At 43.5% G+C, this 21,876-nt stretch overlaps 1 protein-coding gene across 1 annotated transcript; it reads left to right on the plus strand.

Moving 5' to 3' along the window:
* Positions 1 to 9,669: 9,669 nt before the first annotated feature.
* Positions 9,670 to 19,472, plus strand: nelfb (negative elongation factor complex member B). Its single transcript, XM_034200282.1, has 13 exons — positions 9,670 to 9,978; positions 11,517 to 11,677; positions 11,765 to 11,864; positions 12,342 to 12,572; positions 12,674 to 12,859; positions 12,963 to 13,075; positions 13,160 to 13,262; positions 14,505 to 14,600; positions 15,450 to 15,592; positions 17,809 to 17,915; positions 18,365 to 18,506; positions 18,619 to 18,727; positions 19,104 to 19,472. The coding sequence occupies exons 1-13, from the start codon at positions 9,877 to 9,879 to the stop codon at positions 19,260 to 19,262; spliced, it is 1,752 nt and encodes a 583-aa protein (XP_034056173.1). The 5' UTR covers positions 9,670 to 9,876; the 3' UTR covers positions 19,263 to 19,472.
* Positions 19,473 to 21,876: the final 2,404 nt, after the last annotated feature.

The raw sequence follows: 21,876 nt of genomic DNA on the forward strand, positions 1-21,876 counted from the left end.
TGCTGTCAGCATGTCGTTGTGTCCCTGGGCAAGACAATTCACCCCAAATTGCTCCTGTGGGGATTGCCCACAGTATTGAGTATGTAAATCGCTTTGGATAAAAGCGTCTAACAAGTAACATGTAATGTAATATTCAGATGATAAACTTTGAAGCTTCGGCATAATTACAAGCGGAGAACGGAGTAATCAATCAATCAATCAATCAATGTTTATTTATATAGCCCAATATCACAAATGTTACATTTGTCTCAGTGGACTTTACAGTTTGTACAACATATCAGTATGACAATACGACACCCTCTGTCCTTAGACCCTCACATCGTACAAGGAAAAACTTCCGAAGAAAACCCACAGTTTAAAGGGAAAAATGGGAGAAACCTCAGGGAGAGCAACAGAGGAGGGATCCCTCTCCCAGGACGGACAGACGTGCAATAGATGCCGTGTGTAAATTGAAAAGATAATACATTTGCAACATAGGTAGTCCAAATGTTTGGAAATGCATGTGTGTATAATAGGAAGATGAATCCACGAGGATATCCATCCAGGACCTATGATCCAGGACCACAGCCACGACTCAAGATCCAGGACAGAGGAGCGCAGGATCATCCATGACTCCGGATCCTGGCGTATATAGACACCAAAAAGAAAGACATTTGGGGAAGCTGGGTTAATCGGAACATGAGAGTACACAGGTATAGACAGAGAGAAGGAAGAAGTAAGATGTCCCCCGACAAACTAAGCCTATATCAGCAAAACTAGGGGCTGAATCTAATCAGCCCTAACTATAAGCTTTATCAAAAAGGAAGGTCTTAAGCGCACTCTTAAAAACGGATAGGGTGTCTGCCGCCCGAACACAAACTGGAAGCTGATTCCACAAATGTGGAGCTTGATAAGAAAAGGCTCTGGCTCCCATTGTACTTTTAGAGACTCTAGGAACAACCAACAACCCTGCATTCTTGGAACGCAATGCCCTAGTAGGACAGTAGGGTATAATGAGTTCTTTAAGGTAAGATGGCGCCTGCCCATTAAGGGCTTTGTAGGCGAGAAGAAGAATTTTAAATTCTATCCTGTGTTCTATAGGGAGCCAGTGTAAGGCAGCCAGAACAGGAGTAATGTGATCCCTTTTCCTAACTGGTTAGTACACGAGCTGCAGCATTTTGAATCAGCTGAAGCGACTTGACTGACTTCTTGGTACACCCTGATAATAAAGAGTTACAATAATCCAGCCTTGAAGTAACAAATGCATGGACTAGTTTCTCTGCATCGTTTTGAGGCAAGATATGCCTGATTTTTGCAATGTTACGTAGATGGAAGTAGGCGGTCCTTGAAATTGATTTTATGTGGGCGTTAAAGGATAAATCCTGATCAAATATAACACCAAGATTCCTTACAGTCTCACTGGAGGCCAAATTAATGCCATCCATGGTTAATATATCCTTAGATAATTTGTTTCGTAGATTCTTCGGGCCAAGTACAATAACTTCAGTTTTGGTCGTGTTTAACATCAAAAAGTTTAAGGTCATCCACGTTTTTAAGTCCTTAAGGCAGTCTTGAATTTTATTTAGATGATTAATTTCATCAGGCTTGATTGATAAATATAGTTGAGTATCATCCGCATAACAATGAAAATGTACAGAATGATTCCTTATAATATTGCCTAACGGAAGCATATATAATGTGAACAAAATAGGTCCGAGCACTGAGCCCTGTGGCACTCCATGGCTAACTTTGGTTTGCGTGGAAGATTCATCATTGACACGTACAAACTGAGAGCGTTCAGATAGATAGGACCTAAACCAGTCTAAAGCAGTTCCCTGTATGCCAACTAAGTGCTCTAGTCTTTGCAATAGGATATCATGGTCGATAGTATCAAATGCAGCACTGAGATCGAGCAAAACAAGAATAGAGACACGTCCCTTGTCAGAGGCTATTAGAATGTCATTTGTGACTTTAACCAGAGCTGTCTCTGTGCTATGATGTGTTCTAAAGCCAGACTGAAAATCTTCAAATAAATCATTGTTTTTTAAGTAATCACACAGCTGTTTTGCGACCGCTTTCTCAAGAATTTTTGAGAGGAACGGAAGATTGGAAATAGGTCTATAATTGGCTAAAATCTCTGAATCGAGGTTGTGCTTTTTAAGAAGCGGTTTTATCACTGCTACTTTGAATGATTGTGGAACATAGCCTGATAATAAAGACATATTCATAATATTTAATAAATAAGTGCTAATTAATGGAAAAACTTCCTTCAACAGCTTAGTTGGAATTGGGTCTAACATACACGTTGATGGTTTAGAAGAGAGAATCATTGAATTTAATTGTTCAAGGTTTATGGCTGAAAAGCATTCTAGTTTACTATCTAGTGTAATATTAGAACTTACGTTTCCGGGAGCTGTTGATAACACTATACTGGTCAAAGGCAAGAGGTCATTAATTTTGTTTCTAAGAGTAACAATTTTATCATTAAAAAAGCACATAAAATCATTACTACTGAGTGCTATGGGAATAGAAGGCTCAATCGAGCTGTGGCTCTCTGTCAGCCTGGCTACAGTGCTGAAAAGAAATCTTGCATTATTCTTATTCTCATCTATTAATGAAGAGTAGTAGGCTGCTCTCGCTTTACGCAGTGCTTTCTTATATTCATTGAGAGTAATATGCCAAATTAAACGAGATTCTTCAAGTTTAGTGGAACGCCATATCCTTTCAAGTTGTCTCGACTTTTGCTTTATTTTGCGGGTTTGGGCATTATGCCATGGAGCTAATCTATGTTGTTTTATTTTCTTCTTTTTCAAAGGAGCAACAGAGTCTAATTTTATTCGCAGCGCATCTGTAGCACTATCAACAACATGATCAATTTGGGGTGGTGTACATTTTGTATAAGTTTCCTCCCTTACATGCAGACATGCTATCGAGTTAAGTATTGGTGGAATCTCTTCCTTAAATTTGGCTATAGCACTAACAGATAGGTTTCTGCTGCAGGAGCTTTTGACTAATGCTTTGTAGTCTCGTAACAGTACTTCAAAAGTTACTAAGAAATGGTCGGATAAAGCAGGATTATGCGGTTCGACTAATAGTTGCTCAATTTCAATACCATAAGTCAGAACAAGGTCGAGAGTGTGATTATAGCAGTGGGTTGGTTTATTTACACTCTGACAAAAACCAACAGAATCTAATATAGAGTTAAATGCAACAGTAAGGCTATTTTTATCATCGTCAACATGAATATTAAAGTCACCTACGATAATTACTTTATCTGTTTTAAGAACCAAAGTTGATAAAAACTCAGAGAATTCAGATAAGAATTCTGAATAGTAACTTGACGTCACAGCAGGCATAACAACAGCCGGTGTTTCTCGTGAGTATTTTCCCCGGGAAACAAACACAATACACACAAATGCAAAATTACACAAACACACACAAGTATACACACACTCGTGAGCTTCCCCCAGACCAGTAATCCAAACGAAAATATCTTCCCTCCATACTATTTTGATCATTTGCTCCGCTAATCAATCAGATCGATGGATTCCAGAGATTTTTCTCAAAAATGATGACTCCAAAACAGTCAGTCACTTAACAGCCAATCAGAATGAGAATATGTTTCACATGTGACTTATTCAAATTGCGAGTGATTGAGTGACAGATGAAGGTTGTTTAGGAGAAAATGTCGGAGAAGAAAAAGTTTGAGAGTGGCGCTCGGAAAAGGAAATTGTTGAGGGAAAAGGAGTTTCGAGACAAGCAGCTATTACAAAAAATGCCTAAGTTTACAGGTTATTTTAAACCTGTAGGCCAGGATGAGGAGGAAGGACAGATGAGTTCTGTACCGAGCGGCAGCGGTGCCGGCCGCGGGGGCCTCGGAGCCAAGTAGGCCATCTGGTTCTGATAGCAATGGAGTACGGGAGAGGAAAAACAGACAGGAGGGACATTATCTGTTGGAGGAGATGGGAGGACGACGAGGACTTGCTACGTGGAGGGGAGCCAACGGCAACCGGACAGATACATGAGGGAGGCCCGATACGTCACTCATCTGGAGGAGAGGACCAGGCGCGCGTAGAGCAGAGTGGAGAAGTGCGATCACAGAGCCTGCCGAGGCTATAAATGACTTTGATTTGTTGTTTAAATAGGGGGCCTACAAAAACTATCAGCCCCAGGGCCTGATGGCAGGTTAAGGCGGGCTTGGCTGTATGATGTAAATCTTGTACCGAAAATGTTGTATTAAATAAAGTTAATATTACCGACGTAGATTAACGTTCCTGTAGCTTCTTATTGCACTTGTAATTGTTTTAGTTACTTGTGGGCTACTTAACATGAATAATCACAGTTACTATCCTTTTACTCCATCACATTTAAAAAAGAAATAGGCTATTGTTATTTTAACTCCACCACAGTAATCCATCATCAGCTTTACTTTTTAGATAAAGTTTTAACTCACAATTGATCATAACAGGCTTCAACATATACATGTTTATATATTACCAAGTGGTTTCATGTACAACCCACACAAGTATCATGCTAAATGAAGCTCTGTTGCTTGGATATCACTAGATCCTGATGTCAGCGTAATATAAAAGTACATAACGATTGATGTGTAATTTAGCATAATTTACTAGCTAGCCGCTAACTGCCGCCTCGTTAATATAAATCCAGTACCATGCTGTCATGAACGCGCGGTGCTGTTACGTGTACGCAAATTCACGTGCTTAATGTGAACGAGCCTTTTGGGCGGCGTGGTTAAAGTTGGGCATGCTCTATGAGTGCACATATGGGTACTTCTCAGGCATGCCGGGTAATCTGTGACGTTTCGCTCTCTGAAAAGTTGGGCCATTTTGTCATCATGCGCCATTGAGCAACTCTCATAGGAATGAATGAGGCCCCGCCTCCCACGCTATATCCAGTTCTTATTATACATCCATGAGTGACAGTGACAGCCATTTTATCATCATGCGCTAATGAGCAATGAATGAGGCCCCGCCTCCCACGCTGTATCCAGTTCTTATGGAGAGGCGAAGTCACGCCCATCTACTTCCGGACCATGGGACCCCGGAAGCGAAAAATTTACATTGAATTCAATGGAGAGAGAACACATATCTTTTGATCCCGTTTGAATTGTGCCACGAACTACACATATGATGTTTGTCAATCTTAAACAATCATTTCCAGGTCAAAAAAGTCACATTTTGTCGTAAAACTGCTGAAATATAAGACTATGAAAAATACGCTACTACAAAGACTACAAATCCCAAATCCCATTCTGGGTCGCGTAAGTGATGTCACAGGCATGCTCGGTGATTTATAATAAGACTCGTAATTAAAGCGAAGAAGAAAAAGATCTCATAACTGATTTATTCCCTCCAATAAATTATAGATCGCTAAAAATAAATTCACTTTTACAAGATGCCTGTGTGCTTTGTACCAGGTTGTAGTCATAAAAGTGATCATACCACTTGCTCCTTCTATCGATTCCCGTCTGATGAAAGGACCAGGAGTCGCTGGATCAGACATATCAGGTAATAGCATAGGTAAATATACATGTTGTGCATGTTCATGTGCATAGTCAAGTTAGCTACCTAGCTAGTAGCGACGAGTAGCGAGCACGTTAGTTAGCATTACATTACTTAGCCTTGTCATTTTTAGTAGCCTTACCATGAAGTTATTATTTTATTACATGAAGTAAACCAAAATGTTAAACAGTAACCAAACATGATGGTAAGTATTTCGTGAAACATTTGAAGAGTAGCCTACTGCGCCCTCCACCGGGTGCTAAGGAAGCAGTTCAGGGAGAGTCGAAGGCAGGCAGGGAGCTTTGCATGACATTCTTCTGGACGTGTTTCATTGTGATGACAATCTGTTTGTTGGAAAGACAGTCGTTGTGTGCTTATTGAGAGAAAATTGTTAGAAGAGATAATTATTCAAAGTGTTGTTACTTTAAACTAAGTGTTGTTACTTTAAACTAAGTGTTGTTACTTTAAACTAAGTGTTGTTACTGACCTTTTCCTCTTTTATTTTCTTTACCTCACCTGTAACTGCTGAGACGTTGAGGAACATGCACACTGACCTGCTCTGGCAACCTGATTTCCACTGTACGTAATAGTATTTGGTTATGGTATATTATTTATATACATCAAAGGCACAATGCACCCCCCAGAGACACACATGTATTGAGTGTGATATTTTGCATAGGTCATGTGAAATCATCTTTACATACTAGAAAACTGTAGGAGCGGCAACTTGTTTTGAAATTGAATTTTTAATATCCGATAATAAAGTTGATCTGTTTTCTTTATTCTTCTCTCTTCCCAGCTCCATCCATCACCATTCTCTGTTCCTGCAGGTCCTGCTTGCTAATCAATGCTCATATTTTTTTACACAATTACAAATAAAGTCATTGTATTGTATGACATGAAGTTGTGCTTCATTCGGAGTCAATAATAAATTAATTCTGCCTTCAACTGCACAATGATTGTGGACTGCACCGACATCCATGTAGCTGCCCCCCAGTAAGATGAACCAAGCAAAGAGGGTCACCATCATGCCCAAGGACATCCAGCTGGCCCGCCGCATCCGCGGAGAGAGGGCTTAGACTGACCTGAGACCAGCACACCCAAACACAACGGCTCTTTTAAGAGCCACCTACAGTTTCAAAGAGTTGCCATCCTACGTTATTATAATGATTAAACTGGTTCATGTATCACTTAGTTTACTGAACCGTGATGAATGAAAGAAATGAGTGAGGTAGTGGTTTTACTGAAGTTACAAAGACATTAATATATGAGTAACAGGAATTGTATTGTAAGTATTCGGTATATTAGCTTTTGGAGAAGGTTGTTTTTAAGTTTACTAAAATCTATTAGTTTCACTTTATAAAAAGGGAACAGGTGAGTAGAGCATCATTGAGTTTCTTATTCTGTCAGTAAATTATCCAAATTAAATGTTTTTCATTATTTTAGTCAACCCTAAACAAATTGATTGTACCTTTTAATAATGACCTTACATGGTCGGCAAAGTTAAATTAACTTCAGAAAATCAAATCTGTTCTGAGAAAAAACTAATAAATGTTTAAAGATAGGAACTTGCCATCCCACTGAAAAACAGTCCGTAGAGATTTAAAGGCGTAGTTGTAGTTCAGTCCAACGTTTCATTTGGATTCATTTGACAACAGTCAACTATTTTCATAAAGAATATATATATGTTTCAAAGTCAACTTTATTGTCAATTTTACTCAGTTTGAGAGATCAAAAAGACGTTTAAATAAAATTATACAATTTACAGATATGTATACAAATATATATATCCTATATACACCATCATGTATAATGATGGTGTATGATGTAGAAGGAAGTGTGGTAGATAACAAGTAAATATAGATTTACATACAGATCCATGTTACAGCAAAAGATGGAATAACTAAGAAGCACGCAGAATAATAATAATTACATGCAACAATTAAATAACTGCTCAGCGTCTCCACCACCATCTACCTCTACTGGCCAACACAGGGAGCATATGCTGGGTGTAGAATTTTTCCAGGAGGAGGAGATTTCCATGCCATGCAGGGTCTTTGGGGATGGGGATGATGATCGCCTCCTTCGTGGTCCACACAACAAAGTAGCAGAGACTCCGGTCTGTGATATGCAGCTGCCCTTGGACTGGTGCCAGTATGGGTGATTCTCCTTGAGAATATATGACCCACCCTCCTCACGAAGACAGAAGGATGGTAACTGGACTGCCTCCGCGATGGTCATGTTCCTCTGGCTGTGTGGACACTTCACCTCCAGCAGGGCAGATGGCTGCACAAGTCCATCGGGTGATGCTCCCAAAACACCCGACTCACTCACAAAGAGACCAGACTCGATTCTAAGCCTTCACCCCTTCGGCCTCGTTTACAACCCCCCAGTTGACAGTTGGCGATGTCTCTGGCCAGTGGGTTGTATGTCTCCTCTCGCTGTTGGTAAAGTTGAGACACCGACTGGACTACTTTTTAAGTGCCAGGCTTCCTCCACTGGCACTCACATCTGTGGAGCTGATCTGCCACATGGCAAATATTGCCAATGCTGCAGCGTGGCTGCATTTGTACATCTCCTGTGCACAATCACAGACAGCGCTCTGCATCGCGCCATCGTCTCCCATGCAGATCTGTAAAAATAAAGTAAGTACCATTTGTTAGCATGCTATAATAGATTGAATGAGCAATAATACAAGTATGGTCCGGATCTGGGGGTGGGAGGGTTTATTTTTCCATAGTTTTGTCCTCTTGTCTGATTGTTGTTATTGTTTGTTTTTTCTGTATTTTTTGTAATTTGTGCTGTATTGGTTGTGATTGTATTTTTCTAAATGTGTATGAATACATTTTTGAAAAACATTTGATCAACAATAAAAAAGGATTTGGTCAGGATCTAGACTCAGTGTGCAGTTTATTAATTAATCAATGCTCTCTACATTAGGAAAACACATACCAGTGTCCCAGAGGGAGTCACACACAGCTGTGCCTAGATAACCAAAATCCTTGAATCTACACACAGCAAATAAACTCAAATGACACAACGAGAAAAAGGAGATCACACATACAGTATAGTCGATATAAAACTGGCCGCTTCAATCTGAAGAGCAACTAAAACAAAACACGGGAGTGTACCTTGTTCTTGTGAACACTAATGTTATCCACAGCATACACAGAGACCACGAATTTCTTAAGGAGAAAACTAGTTACTAAAACAAAACACGTTAGTGTACCTTGTTAGCTAATGTTAGCTGGCTGACATTAACGTTACACATTGCACTCATATTACTCACCGAAACCTTGTAAAGCCGGTCCCGCATGCTGGCTCTTACAGAACCGACTAACTCCCCTTTCAGATAGGTACAGCTCTCAACGTGCCTAGACTTGTAGTGATTTTCACCTCGTAAAATACTTTTATTCTCATTCTGAAAGAATGTGGTGAAATGTGCTAACGTGACGGCCATCTTTATGTTGGTGACGCGTATTGTGCGAGACGAGAGACCTGTAGTTCACTGAGCGGTTTCACACAAAAAAATGTGTAACTTCACAGTTTTACGACACATTTTTATTTTTTTGACTTGCAAAATGTTCTTTTAAATTGACAAACATCATATGTGTCATTCGTGGCACAATTCAAACGGGATCAAAAGATAACCTTTCTCTCTCCATTGACTTCAATGTATAATTTTCCGCTTCCGGGTTCCCATGGAGGCTTTCGGAAGGGGAGGGACTTCGCCTCTCTATTATACATCCATGCTTGTACTACTCTCATATGAATGAATGAGGCCCCGCCTAGAGTGACAACGGCTACCCAAGAAGGACACTTGACACAGTGGCTTTTGGCTAAGCTGAAAAAGAAAACTCGAGAGAGATGAGTTATTGTTATTACAACGTGACTTCACTATTATTTAACAACTCTTTTTATTGGGTTCTTTTATTTGGGGTTAAGTACATTGTCAGAATAAGTGAGAAATTAATTTAACTTCTGTTAGACAGCTATCATACTGAATACATATTTACTGTGAATGTATGCAAACATGTATGGCATTTATATATAGCTATGGTGACACCTGGCATGGCCGGGTGACGTCACGGACTGATACGTGAGTTGCAGTACCGCCGTTTGGACGTTGGGCACTGAGTCCGGCGCACTTCCCGATGAATGAATGCCACCCGCCAGAACACGAAGAAGCCTGGAACGCTCACCTCGCCGGTGTTTCTGACGGACTGTTTACAAAGCTGCAACAGAGGAAGTTTGCTTTGAATGCGAAGAGCGTAATGTGTGCATGAATGTGAGGCTGTGTTGTGAAGACAGCTGATTTTGTGGCTGCAGTTTCACATGGTAGAATCCCTCACTTTGATGATAAAACAGCGAAAGGATGTTCGCGGGGCTGCCGGAGCTCGGGATCTCTAACGGGGAGGATCTGAAGGAGACCCTCACCAACTGCACGGAGCCTCTGAAAGCCATCGACCAGTTCCAGGTAACCGCGGGACAAATAATGATCTACAATGTAGCTGCCAGTGGTGTAAAGTAACTAAGTACACCTACTCAAGTACTGTACTGAAGTACAACTTTGAGGTACTTGTACTTTACTTGAGTATTTCAATGACTTCTACTACAGTTCAGAGGATAATCGTGTACTGAAATACAAATAACTCTTAAATCAGACTTTAGTTCCACCTGGAGTAAATCCACCAGCTACCCTGCAGTATACAAAGTCATTCAAACTAGCTGCACCTTCACCAGCTTTGAGAACACTTTCATGATCAATCATTATAAAACATATCATATCTATTATTCTGAAATGGACCAATCTGCACAATGACTACTTTTACTGTCGCTACTTTCACTATATTTTGATGATCGTACTTTTCTACTTTTACTTGAGTAACATTTTGAATGCAGGACTTTTATTTGTAACAGAGTATTCCTACACTCTGGTACTTCTACTTTACTCAAGTACAAGATCTGAGTACTTCTACTTTTACTCAAGATCTGAGCACTTCTCCCACCTCTGGTAGCTGCTTATACAAAGTGTTATCTATTCTCTTAACCATTCTGTGTGTGTTTAACTTTTTTTTTTATTGTTAAGAAATTAACTTATAAATACAAAACCCCGACCAGCTGGACATAAACAGGAAATAGTGAACTTCTTAAATGTTTCCCTCTGCAGTAGATGTTTAATCAACAACAACGAAAGTATGACAAACAAACAATGTGAACATATTAGAAAGAGACAGATAAAGCATGGAACACGCACGCACGCACGCGCACACACAGGTACCGTGAGGACTGTGACACACTTTAATGTAACTGTTGGCTCTGTCAGTAAACCAACAGTCGTCCTGCTCTAAGATTCGACTAAAGTAACAACACAATACCATGAAAACAGATGCAAATCACACGCAGCTGGAAGTATTGTTCAAGTGTTAGAGGTTTTGATATAACGGTTTCAATATAGTAGTTATATATCATAATCACCTTCTCTTACAGCAGCTACACACATTTAGGTTTTACCTTCTGTCATCATTTTTGCCTTCCATTTGGTCATTAGTAATATGCTAACACGATAGCGCCTGAATATATCACAACTCCTAATTGGTATATATTAACTGTGTAATAAGTGAGTATTTCTCAAGTGTAATTAGAAATAGATCTATTACCATATGTTTATATTGGGTAATTATTGTGCTTTTGTTATCAATATTAATCTGTTAGGTGACTTGTAAGAAATGTATAAAAGCTACAAGCAAAAGCTTATAAATAATGTCCTGACCAGTCAAATTAAGAAATACAATTTATGATATATGTATCATCATTTCTTCAGCTAGAACAGATTTATACCATCACTGTTATATGTGGTCCATTTATGTGCCAGGAGTTTCTCAAAGATACCCTTGCCGTGTCACGTGTTTTTGATTGTCTTTGACCTGCTATCAGACATTACAAATAAGCAGCTGTCTCTGAGTTGACCAGCTACAGCTAATGATGAGTCTGTGCTGTGTCACATGACTGCAGATAGAGAATGGCATCCTGCTGCCCACGCTGCAGTCCGCTCTGCCCTTCCTCGACCTCCATGGAACTCCTCGGTTGGAGTTCCACCAGTCTGTGTTTGACGAGCTCCGAGACAAGCTGATGGAGCGAGTTGCCACCATTGCAGAGGGCAAGGAGGAGGACAGGTAAGGTGTTGTTTTTTTACAAAACAAAGTTCTGAAGGAACCGGCTTGGCTGCTATTGTGCTCTGTTTTCTTCCAATCTTCTTCCAGATATGGGAAGCTTGAGGAGCTGCTAGAGAAGAGCTTTCCCCTCGTCAAGATGCCATCCATTCAGCCAGTGGTCATGCAGGTGCTGAAGCATCTTCCCAAGGCAAGTATCATCAGAAGCTGTAATGTTAAAGAATGACAACAGTAGACTAAATGAGGTATACACACCATTTACATTGAATCAGCAGACAGTGTGTCACACTTTGAATCGTCTTTTATCATGTCCATCAAGATATTCAAATCTTCAATTTGAGTATTGTGATTCATCGGATGAAAGGAGTTGGTCTTTTGTTTATTACATCACATTTCTTCTGTCAATATAACTCATACTTTATGTTAGCTTGCTGCTACACTGCCCCGTTAATATTGGTGTAATGGCTACCATCACAGAGAGACATGCCATGGAGGTTGTATGTACAGAGTCAAATTACAACATATACGATCCATATGACAAACATTATAAATCCAGGACGAGCTTTCATGAGGAAAATATCAGATTAAGTCATGATCACATCAACATGTTTACATTGCCTCAGCATGATGAGCACCGTTTATATTTTATTATCTGCTTCCCTTGAAGGTACCAGAGAAGAAACTGAAGATGGTGATGGCTGACAAGGAGCTGTACAAGGTGTGTGCCGTGGAGGTGAAGAGGCAGATCTGGCAGGACAACCAGGCTCTGTTTGGGGACGAGGTGTCCCCCCTCCTGAAGCAGTACATCGTGGAGAAGGAGGCCGCTCTGTTCAGCAGCGACCTCTCCATCCTGCACAACTTCTTCAGCCCGTCTCCCAAAACACGGCGCCAAGGGGAGGTGAGTCCCGCTCGTCAGATTAGATATTGTGATAAAGTCTTTACCAAAGTGTGTGAGACATGGACCCCTGTGTGAGATGATGGAGCCGTCTGTTGATGTAGGTGGTGCTAAAGCTGACACAGATGATTGGGAAGAATGTGAAGCTGTATGACATGGTGCTGCAGTTTTTACGGACGCTCTTCCTGAGAACACGAAATGTCCACTACTGCACCCTGAGAGCAGAGCTGCTCATGTCTCTTCATGACCTGGACATCAGTGAGATCTGCTCTGTGGACCCCTGCCACAAGGTACGAGACCCTTCATGACACCATCGTATCACTACAGAGCCCCAGACCCTGTATCCTCTCTGAAGCTCTGGGTGACCTGTGTTTCTGTTCTGGTCCGCCACAGTTCACCTGGTGTTTAGACGCCTGCATCCGGGAGAAGTTTGTGGACGGGAAAAGAGCCAGAGAGCTGCAGGGTTTCCTGGATGGAGTGAAGAAAGGACAGGAGCAAGTCCTCGGGTAAAAGACGGGAGGATGGTTTAAGTTTAGGAGCCAAGCTGTTCCTCTCAGATGATTAATCTTCTGAGTCTCTGTGCTTCTCAGGGACCTGTCCATGATTCTGTGTGACCCGTTCGCCTGTAACACCCTGGTGCTGAGCATCATGAGGAACCTGCAGGAGCTGCTGAGTCAGGACTCTCTACCCAGGGTGAGCAGGGGGGGGTGCAGCATGCCAGTGGTTTGACGGCACTCTGCTGACTGACAGCTGGGGGGGTGATGCAGCAAGAAAAATAGAGAGCCAGAAAATAAGTCTGCTTTAATCTTTGCAGGTTTATTCATGTTTCATGAGGGAGGAAATGCACCCAACATGTTTTTTTTTATTTACACAGTGACTTTTTATGAGGAAATCTAAATCTAGTCCAACCACGAATGCAACAATGTAGTGGACGCACTGTCGTCAACACTGAAGTTTAGTTTTGGATGAGTGATCGCACAAAAAGTAGAGCAAATCATTTATGTTGGGGCTACATTAGCTACCTACCGTGTTTGTACCACAAAACAAATTAAAGGTCCCATGTCATGCTTTTCTGGTTATTACCCATCCCCTTGTGTGTTATGTAGCTTTTTCTGCGTGTGAACGGTCTGCAGAGTCACAAACCCTCAAAGTACACCCTGTAGTGAGTAAAACTTTAACACAGAGAAGACCTGTCTATGCTGCCCCAGAACGCCTCCTTGGACATTTCTCTTTTTCCATTTTTTACTTCTTGGGTATAGTGACGTATTTCGGGTATAGTGACGTAAAGTAACGTCCTCAGAGCCGTTGGACCAATCCGCGGACTTCCTCACACACACACACACGGCGGGACGTTGCGAGGCTCGCTGCTGCTAGGAGTGGACACTGTGAGCTGGCTCACTGGTGTGGGGTCGGCGAGACACCGCGGAACTCAGCCTGGGCACACACACAAACTCCCAGCCAGGCTGCGGGTGTGTGTGTTCGGGCTGGGTTTCGCTGTCTCGCAGACGGCCACTGGGCTCACAGGGAGGGGGGGGGGAGGAGCTCCAACAAGCCGTTTAGGACAGAGAGTGAATACACATACTATACAGAGATGCTGTATGAGAAACCAATGTGAGTTTGGAACATTGAACAATATAAATCTATTCTAGTAGACCTCAACAATGGAATTATGATCAGTAGAAATGGCCATGACATGGTACCTTTAAATCAAGGTCACCATAATAAATCAAAAGTTAGGTTTTGTAGTTAGCTTTATAATTACATATCGTGCCAGCTTTCATAATTGAATGGCAACAGTTAACTGAAACTGGTTTTGCATGAAAAAACCTTGACCACCAATCTAGTCTCAACACAGTTACAATATTGTCGACTATGTAAATATCAATTTAAAAAGCCAAAGTGTAGTCATCAAGCTGCGTCTGTGTTTGTGAACAGGACAGTCCCGACCTGATGCTGCTGCTGAGGATGCTGTCCCTGGGTCAGGGGGCCTGGGACATGATTGACAGCCAGGTCTTTAAAGAGCCTCGTTTGGTACGTACAGTTTAGACCTCAGGCATACTCTCAGCTCACTGCCATTGCTCGTTTGTTCTCACTGTATTCCGAAGGTCGTTGGTTGCATTTAAACCTGTTGAAATAGTTAGACTGTAATTAGTAATAGATCAATTACTAATTTGTAATTTGTTTATATTGGGTAATTGTGCTTTTGCTCTCATAATCTAATCTGTTAGGTGACTGGAAATGTAACTAAAGTTGCATCAAATATAATTTAGCTAATCGCCAAAATAGTAATACTATAATGATAATAAATACTGTATTGTATAGTAATGAAATGTAAAATGGCATTTAACCGTGGAGGTATTTTACTGGTGAGAGATTTGAGTTGCTTTAGCGTGTAGAAGCTAGTAACCCTATTGGATTTGTTTTAGATAGGCACAACATGTTTCATATGCAGACCTTATTTTCCTGTTCCATGTTAAAATAAACCATTTTCCGTGGTACCGCTGAGAAACAGTAATGTTTTTGGTCATGGAAAATTAGGTAACGGTCATGGAGAAGTCATTGGAAATCATTGGTGAAAAAGTGTATGAACCCTGATATATATATATATATATATGTAATTGATGATATACAAGTAGTGTCAAAATTACTTCAGCTACTACTGATTCATATAATCACTGTTATATGTGGTCCATTTATGTGCCAGGTGTTTCTCCAAGATACCCTTGCTGTGTCATATGTTTTGTGCTAGAACTAATGATGAGTCTCTGCTGTGTCACATGACTGCAGATAGAGAATGGCGTCCTGCTGCTCACGCTGCAGTCTGCTCTGCCTTAGTAATATATATTTGACTAATTGGCCTTCCTGTGCGCCTCCTCTCAGGATGTGGAGGTGGTGACCCGCTTCCTGCCTGCCATGATGTCAGTGGTTGTCGACGATCACACCTTCACAGTGGATCAGAAACTTCCTGGTGAGGAGAAGAGTTCCCCACCATACCCCACCACCCTGCCGGACGCCTTTACCAGGTGAGGCACTGCAGGAGGAGACGGCCACATTATAGAACATCTCTGAGACAGTGTCCTGATGCACATGATGTGACCTTTTATCTTCCTTTACTCTCTGCAGTTATCCTCACTACAGTTTGAAGTAGAAACAGTGATGCTTGTATCTGATATCATTCACATTTATGATTTATTAAGGACAGACGGTCATCACTTGCTGTGCACTGGCTGCCTTTTTAAATCTGTGTAAATCAAAAATCTTGAGCTCTGGGAATTTGTACTGTGAATTTTCTTTAGTTTATACACCAAACAATGTAACCAACACACAAGCATCAGCAGCTTTATTAAATTCCAGGCCATATCAAACTAAAGGTGCCACCCTCTGGCAGACACAGAGACCCACCCTCTGGCAGACACAGAGACCCACCCTCTGGCAGACACAGAGACCCACCCTCTGGCAGACACAGAGACCCACCTCTGGCAGATACAGAGACCCACCTCTGGCAGACACAGAGACCTACCCTCTGGCAGACACAGAGACCTACCCTCTGGCAGACACAGAGACTAACCCTCTGGCAGACACAGAGACCCACCTCTGGCAGACACAGAGACCTACCTCTGGCAGACACAGAGACCTACCCTCTGGCAGACACAGAGACCTACCCTCTGGCAGACACAGAGACCTACCCTCTGGCAGACACAGAGACCTACCCTCTGGCAGACACAGAGACTAACCCTCTGGCAGACACAGAGACCTACCCTCTGGCAGACACAGAGACCTACCCTCTGGCAGACACAGAGACCTACCCTCTGGCAGACACAGAGACCCACCCTCTGGCAGACACAGAGACCCACCCTCTGGCAGACACAGAGACCCACCCTCTGGCAGACACAGAGACCTACCCTCTGGCAGACACAGAGACCTACCCTCTGGCAGACACAGAGACCTACCCTCTGGCAGACACAGAGACCTACCCTCTGGCAGACACAGAGACCTACCCTCTGGCAGACACAGAGACCTACCCTCTGGCAGACACAGAGACCTACCCTCTGGCAGACACAGAGACCTACCCTCTGGCAGACACAGAGACCTACCCTCTGGCAGACACATAGACCTACCCTCTGGCAGACACAGAGACCTACCCTCTGGCAGACACAGAGACCCACCCTCTGACAGACACAGAGACCCACCCTCTGGCAGACACAGAGACCCACCTCTGAGACCCACCCTCTGGCAGACACAGAGACCCACCTCTGGCAGACACAGAGACCTACCTCTGGCAGACACAGAGACCTACCCTCTGGCAGACACAGAGACCTACCTCTGGCAGACACAGAGACCTACCCTCTGGCAGACACAGAGACCTACCCTCTAGCAGACACAGAGACCTACCCTCTGGCAGACACAGAGACCTACCTTCTGGCAGACACAGAGACCTACCCTCTGGCAGACACAGAGACCTACCCTCTGGCAGACACAGAGACCCACCCTCTGGCAGACACAGAGACCCACCCTCTGGCAGACACAGAGACCTACCCTCTGGCAGACACAGAGACCCACCCTCTGGCAGACACAGAGACCTACCCTCTGGCAGTCACAGAGACCCACCCTCTGACAGACACAGAGACCCACCCTCTGGCAGTCACAGAGACCCACCCTCTGACAGACACAGAGACCCACCCTCTGGCAGTCACAGAGACCCACCCTCTGACAGACACAGAGACCTACCCTCTGGCAGACACAGAGACCCACCCTCTGGCAGACACAGAGACCCACCCTCTGGCAGTCACAGAGACCCACCCTCTGGCAGACACAGAGACCCACCCTCTGGCAGACACAGAGACCCACCCTCTGGCAGACACAGAGACCCACCCTCTGGCAGACACAGAGACCCACCCTCTGGCAGACACAGAGACCTACCCTCTGGCAGACACAGAGACCTACCCTCTGGCAGACACAGAGACCTACCCTCTGGCAGACACAGAGACCCACCCTCTGGCAGACACAGAGACCTACCCTCTGGCAGACACAGAGACCTACCCTCTGGCAGACACAGAGACCCACCCTCTGGCAGACACAGAGACTAACCCAATGTAATGAGAACTACCTCAAACCATCTTCCAAGGCATACTTTGTGATGCTCCTTTTAATAAGGCTGTTGTTTCTTCTCAGAAAATGTGACTTGTGAAGAAGGCTTCGGTGAGAGGTACTGTGATGGTGATGTGTTTGTGGCACTCAGGTACCTGCAGGAGAACAGAGTGGCCTGTGAGATGGGTCTGTACTACGTCCTCCACATCGCCAAACTGAGGAATAAGAATGCCCTGCAGAGGCTGCTGCCCGCCCTGGGTGAGCCTCTCTGTCCCTCTGTCCCCCCTCTGTCTGTCCATCTGTCTCTCTGTCCATCTGTCCCTCTGCCTCTCTGTCTGTCCCTCAGTCCGTCTGTCCCTCTGCCTCTCTGTCTGTCCCTCAGTCCGTCTGTCCATCTGTCTCTCTGTCCCTCTGTCCATCTGTCCCTCTGCCTCTCTGTCTGTCCCTCAGTCCATCTGTCCCTCTGTCTGTCCCTCAGTCTGCCTCTGTCCCTCTGTCTGTCCCTCAGTCTGCCTCTCTGTCCCTCAGTCTGTCCCTCTGTCCAGTAAAACATCTGAGAAGTCCTACAATATCATATAGAGGCACTGCCACTGCATGGGGAGTCGGTATTAATCTTTGAGCAGGCAGTAATTACTCAGTAGGTTCAGTAGTAAAAAGGATTGACAGCAGGAACCACATGACTTAATAAAAGCTGGATCTTCCCACAGTGGAGACGTACAATGACATGGCCTTTGGAGACATCTTCCTCCACCTGCTGACGGGACACCTCACCCTGCTCTCCGATGAGTTTGGATCAGAAGACTTTTGCTCCGTTGTTTACGACGGCTTCCTTCTTACTTCTTTCTCCAGGTGGGCGGATTCTAGCATAGCCTCTAATATTCAACATAACAATTTTTCAGTTTGGCTGAAACTTCTCCGCCATGTTTCTGAAGGATTGTTGTTTTGTCTGGATGTTTTTCAGTAAAGAGAACGTGCACAGACACACCCTCCGGATGTTGCTGCATCTTCACCACAAAGTGCTGCCATCACACGTGGAAACCTTGATGAAAACCCTCGAACCTCCAAAACAGGTGCTTTGACATGGACTGGAGTTATACTGATGGGTAGAATCAGGAAGAGGTAGATCCACCAAAGTCTTAAGCCCCTGACCCAACAATGAATCAGTGTAGGGGCCACTTTAACTCGCAGTTGTTCTTGTGATTTAACTTTAGTTCACTTTGCATTCAAACAGGTGCACCTGAGTGTTTATACAAAAAGCTGTATTTCCTCATACAGAATTGTATCAGCTGTGAGTACAATGTGGCTGAGGTAAATTAGAAGAAGCATTGTGCTTATCTGATACACCTTAGTTATTTATATAATGTGTGTGTGTGTGTGTGTGTGTGTGTGTGTGTGTGTGTGTGTGTGTGTGTGTGTGTGTGTGTCGCCCTGCCTTGTTGACCACAGTGCAGCGAGCCAGTGAAGGAGCTCTACACCCAGCTGACGGAAAAGCTGGACGCCCAGAAGAAGAGCCCCCCGCCTGCAGATGAAGCTCCGTCCCTGGACCTGGGACTCCACCCGGTGACGGTCCCCACCACGGCCTCCACCCCCACCACGCCGCTCTGAGCCCCTGCAGAGTCACGGACTGGAACTACAGCCACCAGTTGGCTCACAATTATTCAAAAGACTGGACGATACGTTTTGGTTTGTTCTGTGGATTTTCTTTAGATGTTGACAGTGTAGGGAAGCAGCCATGTGTATTTCTTCAAAGCGTTTACAAATGTTGTGCTCTTCAAGGAAACCAAGTGGCAAAAATAAATAGGGTGATCAAAGTTGTTTTGCGCTCCTGTGTTTTATACATTAATCCTCGATCCCTCGCTCTACCCCTCACTATCGCGTGAAGGGTCTGCGTTATGCGCTCCGCACAGTAACCCTGCTGCGAGGCTCCGGCGCACAGTTCATGAGCGTGCTCACTAGCGCACCTCTCTCCCCCCCCGTTCATGAAGTCAAGTACCCCTCAAAAGGTCCGGTTTATTTCATTTTAAGGATGCGCACAACATCTCCAGGTGCTCCTTTGAGAACCAGGGCAAAGAAAGTTATGTGCACCCCTGGTTATATTACCTACTTTAAGGTTCTAGTTCCTGAACTTAAATGAAGTATTCCCATGTCCATTGAACTAATGCCTTCTCAAAGCAATAACTACAAAAACAGATAAAAGTCCAAATTCATTGAAGCTGCTGATAACAGCAAAGCTTTAACAAAACTTCAGTTTAGAGATATCTCGCTAAACGTGTGCAGTACAACCCAGGTCTCAGGTAACACGGGGCGAGTAAAATACAGTCATTCTGTGGGTGAATTACCCACAATGCATTAGGGGTGTAACGGTATCCGTATTCGTCCTGTACCGTCACGGTTCGGCACATGCAATCACACGACGAATACGCCTTTTTTTTACGAGTGGGAAAAAAGTCTGTCATTCAGGGCAGTATCCACTACACTATATATAATCCAGGGGGCGGTATTGCGCCTAAAAGCTGTTTGCCAACCGCCCTTAAAGGAATGCTCCACTCATTAGATAATTAATCAAAACTTCAGTATTTAGTGAAACATTATGTTTAAACCATACCCTGAAGAAATCAGCGATATTCCCCGGTAAATAATGATTTTATAGCTCTTTTTTATCAAAACCTGTATATTCCGTCAGGCCGCTGCCATTTTGCCCATTTTCAGTAGTCACGTGATAGTCGTGACGTCATCCATGCGTTCACTTTGTAAACACCATATACAGTCTATGGTAAACACACGAAAACATGGCGAAGTTTTGAGCAATATGAAGAGATTGGAAGGGGGAATTCAGCCATACAGGTTCGAGCCTACTTAGTACTACTTAGTAGATACAATGATTTTGATTACTAGATATGTATGCATGTAGTACCACCCTTGCTAGCGATTCCCTCTCTAGTTTAGCATACTCAGCCTCGTTGTCCCTGGCCCTAGAACCACGATTTTATGGGGCCGGAAAAACTGGGGGGAAATACCCACTAGCCGGTACTACGCTATATGGAAAGGCCACCAAAAACTGGCCTGGCCTGGACGATAAAGGACGTTTAAACGGGGCTACCCGCTGCAATGGAAATGCGCCATAACATACCTTATTCTTACTCCGAGCACTACTTCTGGTCCTCCGTCGCTTCACACTTGCAGAGGGCGATTTCTCAACTGGCCGAACGGGTGTCCTGGTCGGTGATGACACCAGAAAGACCGATGGTACTGCATCTCCATTAAGTAATGGTTGTTCAATAAATCCCATGTTATGTTTTATCATACTCTCAGAGTAGTCGTCCGGAAACTTGAAATGTTCGCTGCATACATGCGCCTGTGGATCTTTCGGTTCGGGCCGGCCACATTTCGCTAGCCACTGCCTCCGAACGTACTTCCTACGCTTACCTTTTGGCAACAGATGGAACCGAGCATTCCGTGGATTGTTCCTATCAGAATTGTGGCAATGTTTCGCGATACAATGAGGCATATTTGAAGAGAGTAACTACAGTAAATAACATGAACATCAACGTGTCCTCGAAACCAAACGCATGGTTTACGTCACGTCCGGTAAAATGGCGCCGCCCACAGTGTTGATGTTATTTAGGTAATTAATCAGTTTAAAATCACTGATAATGTCATCGGATTAAAAAAAAAAAGAGAGAGAGACTGGCAGAGACTGGTCTGTTTTATCGGATGATAAAAAAATTTGAGCATACCATTCCTTTAAACAACAAATGAAGAAGAAAACACAACAAAACGAACAAAATACAAGAAAAAAAAAAGTTAGTATGGTGAGTTCAGATAACACACAGGAGATAGAAGAACCACCTGCTTCTTTTAAATCAGCTGTGGGAACATTTCGGGTGGTGGGTCGGACGAGGACGGTGTGGCTGCGTTGCTAGTTCCTGAACTTAAATGAAGTATTCCCATGTTCATTGAACTAATGCCTTCTCAAAGCAATAACTACAAAAACAGATAAAAGTCCAAATTCATTGAAGCTGCTGATAACAGCAAAGCTTTAACAAAACTTCAGTTTAGAGATATCTCGCTAAACGTGTGCAGTACAACCCAGGTCTCAGTTATCCAGTCGTGTGCTTACTACTCTAGGTAACACAGGGCGAGTAAAATACAGTCATTCTGTGGGTGAATTACCCACAATACAGTTTGTTTCTGTCCCCTGTGCACAAGATGGCGTCTA

The sequence above is a fragment of the Gymnodraco acuticeps genome, unplaced genomic scaffold, assembly GCF_902827175.1.
Source record: "Gymnodraco acuticeps unplaced genomic scaffold, fGymAcu1.1, whole genome shotgun sequence".
Lineage (NCBI taxonomy): Eukaryota > Metazoa > Chordata > Actinopteri > Perciformes > Bathydraconidae > Gymnodraco > Gymnodraco acuticeps.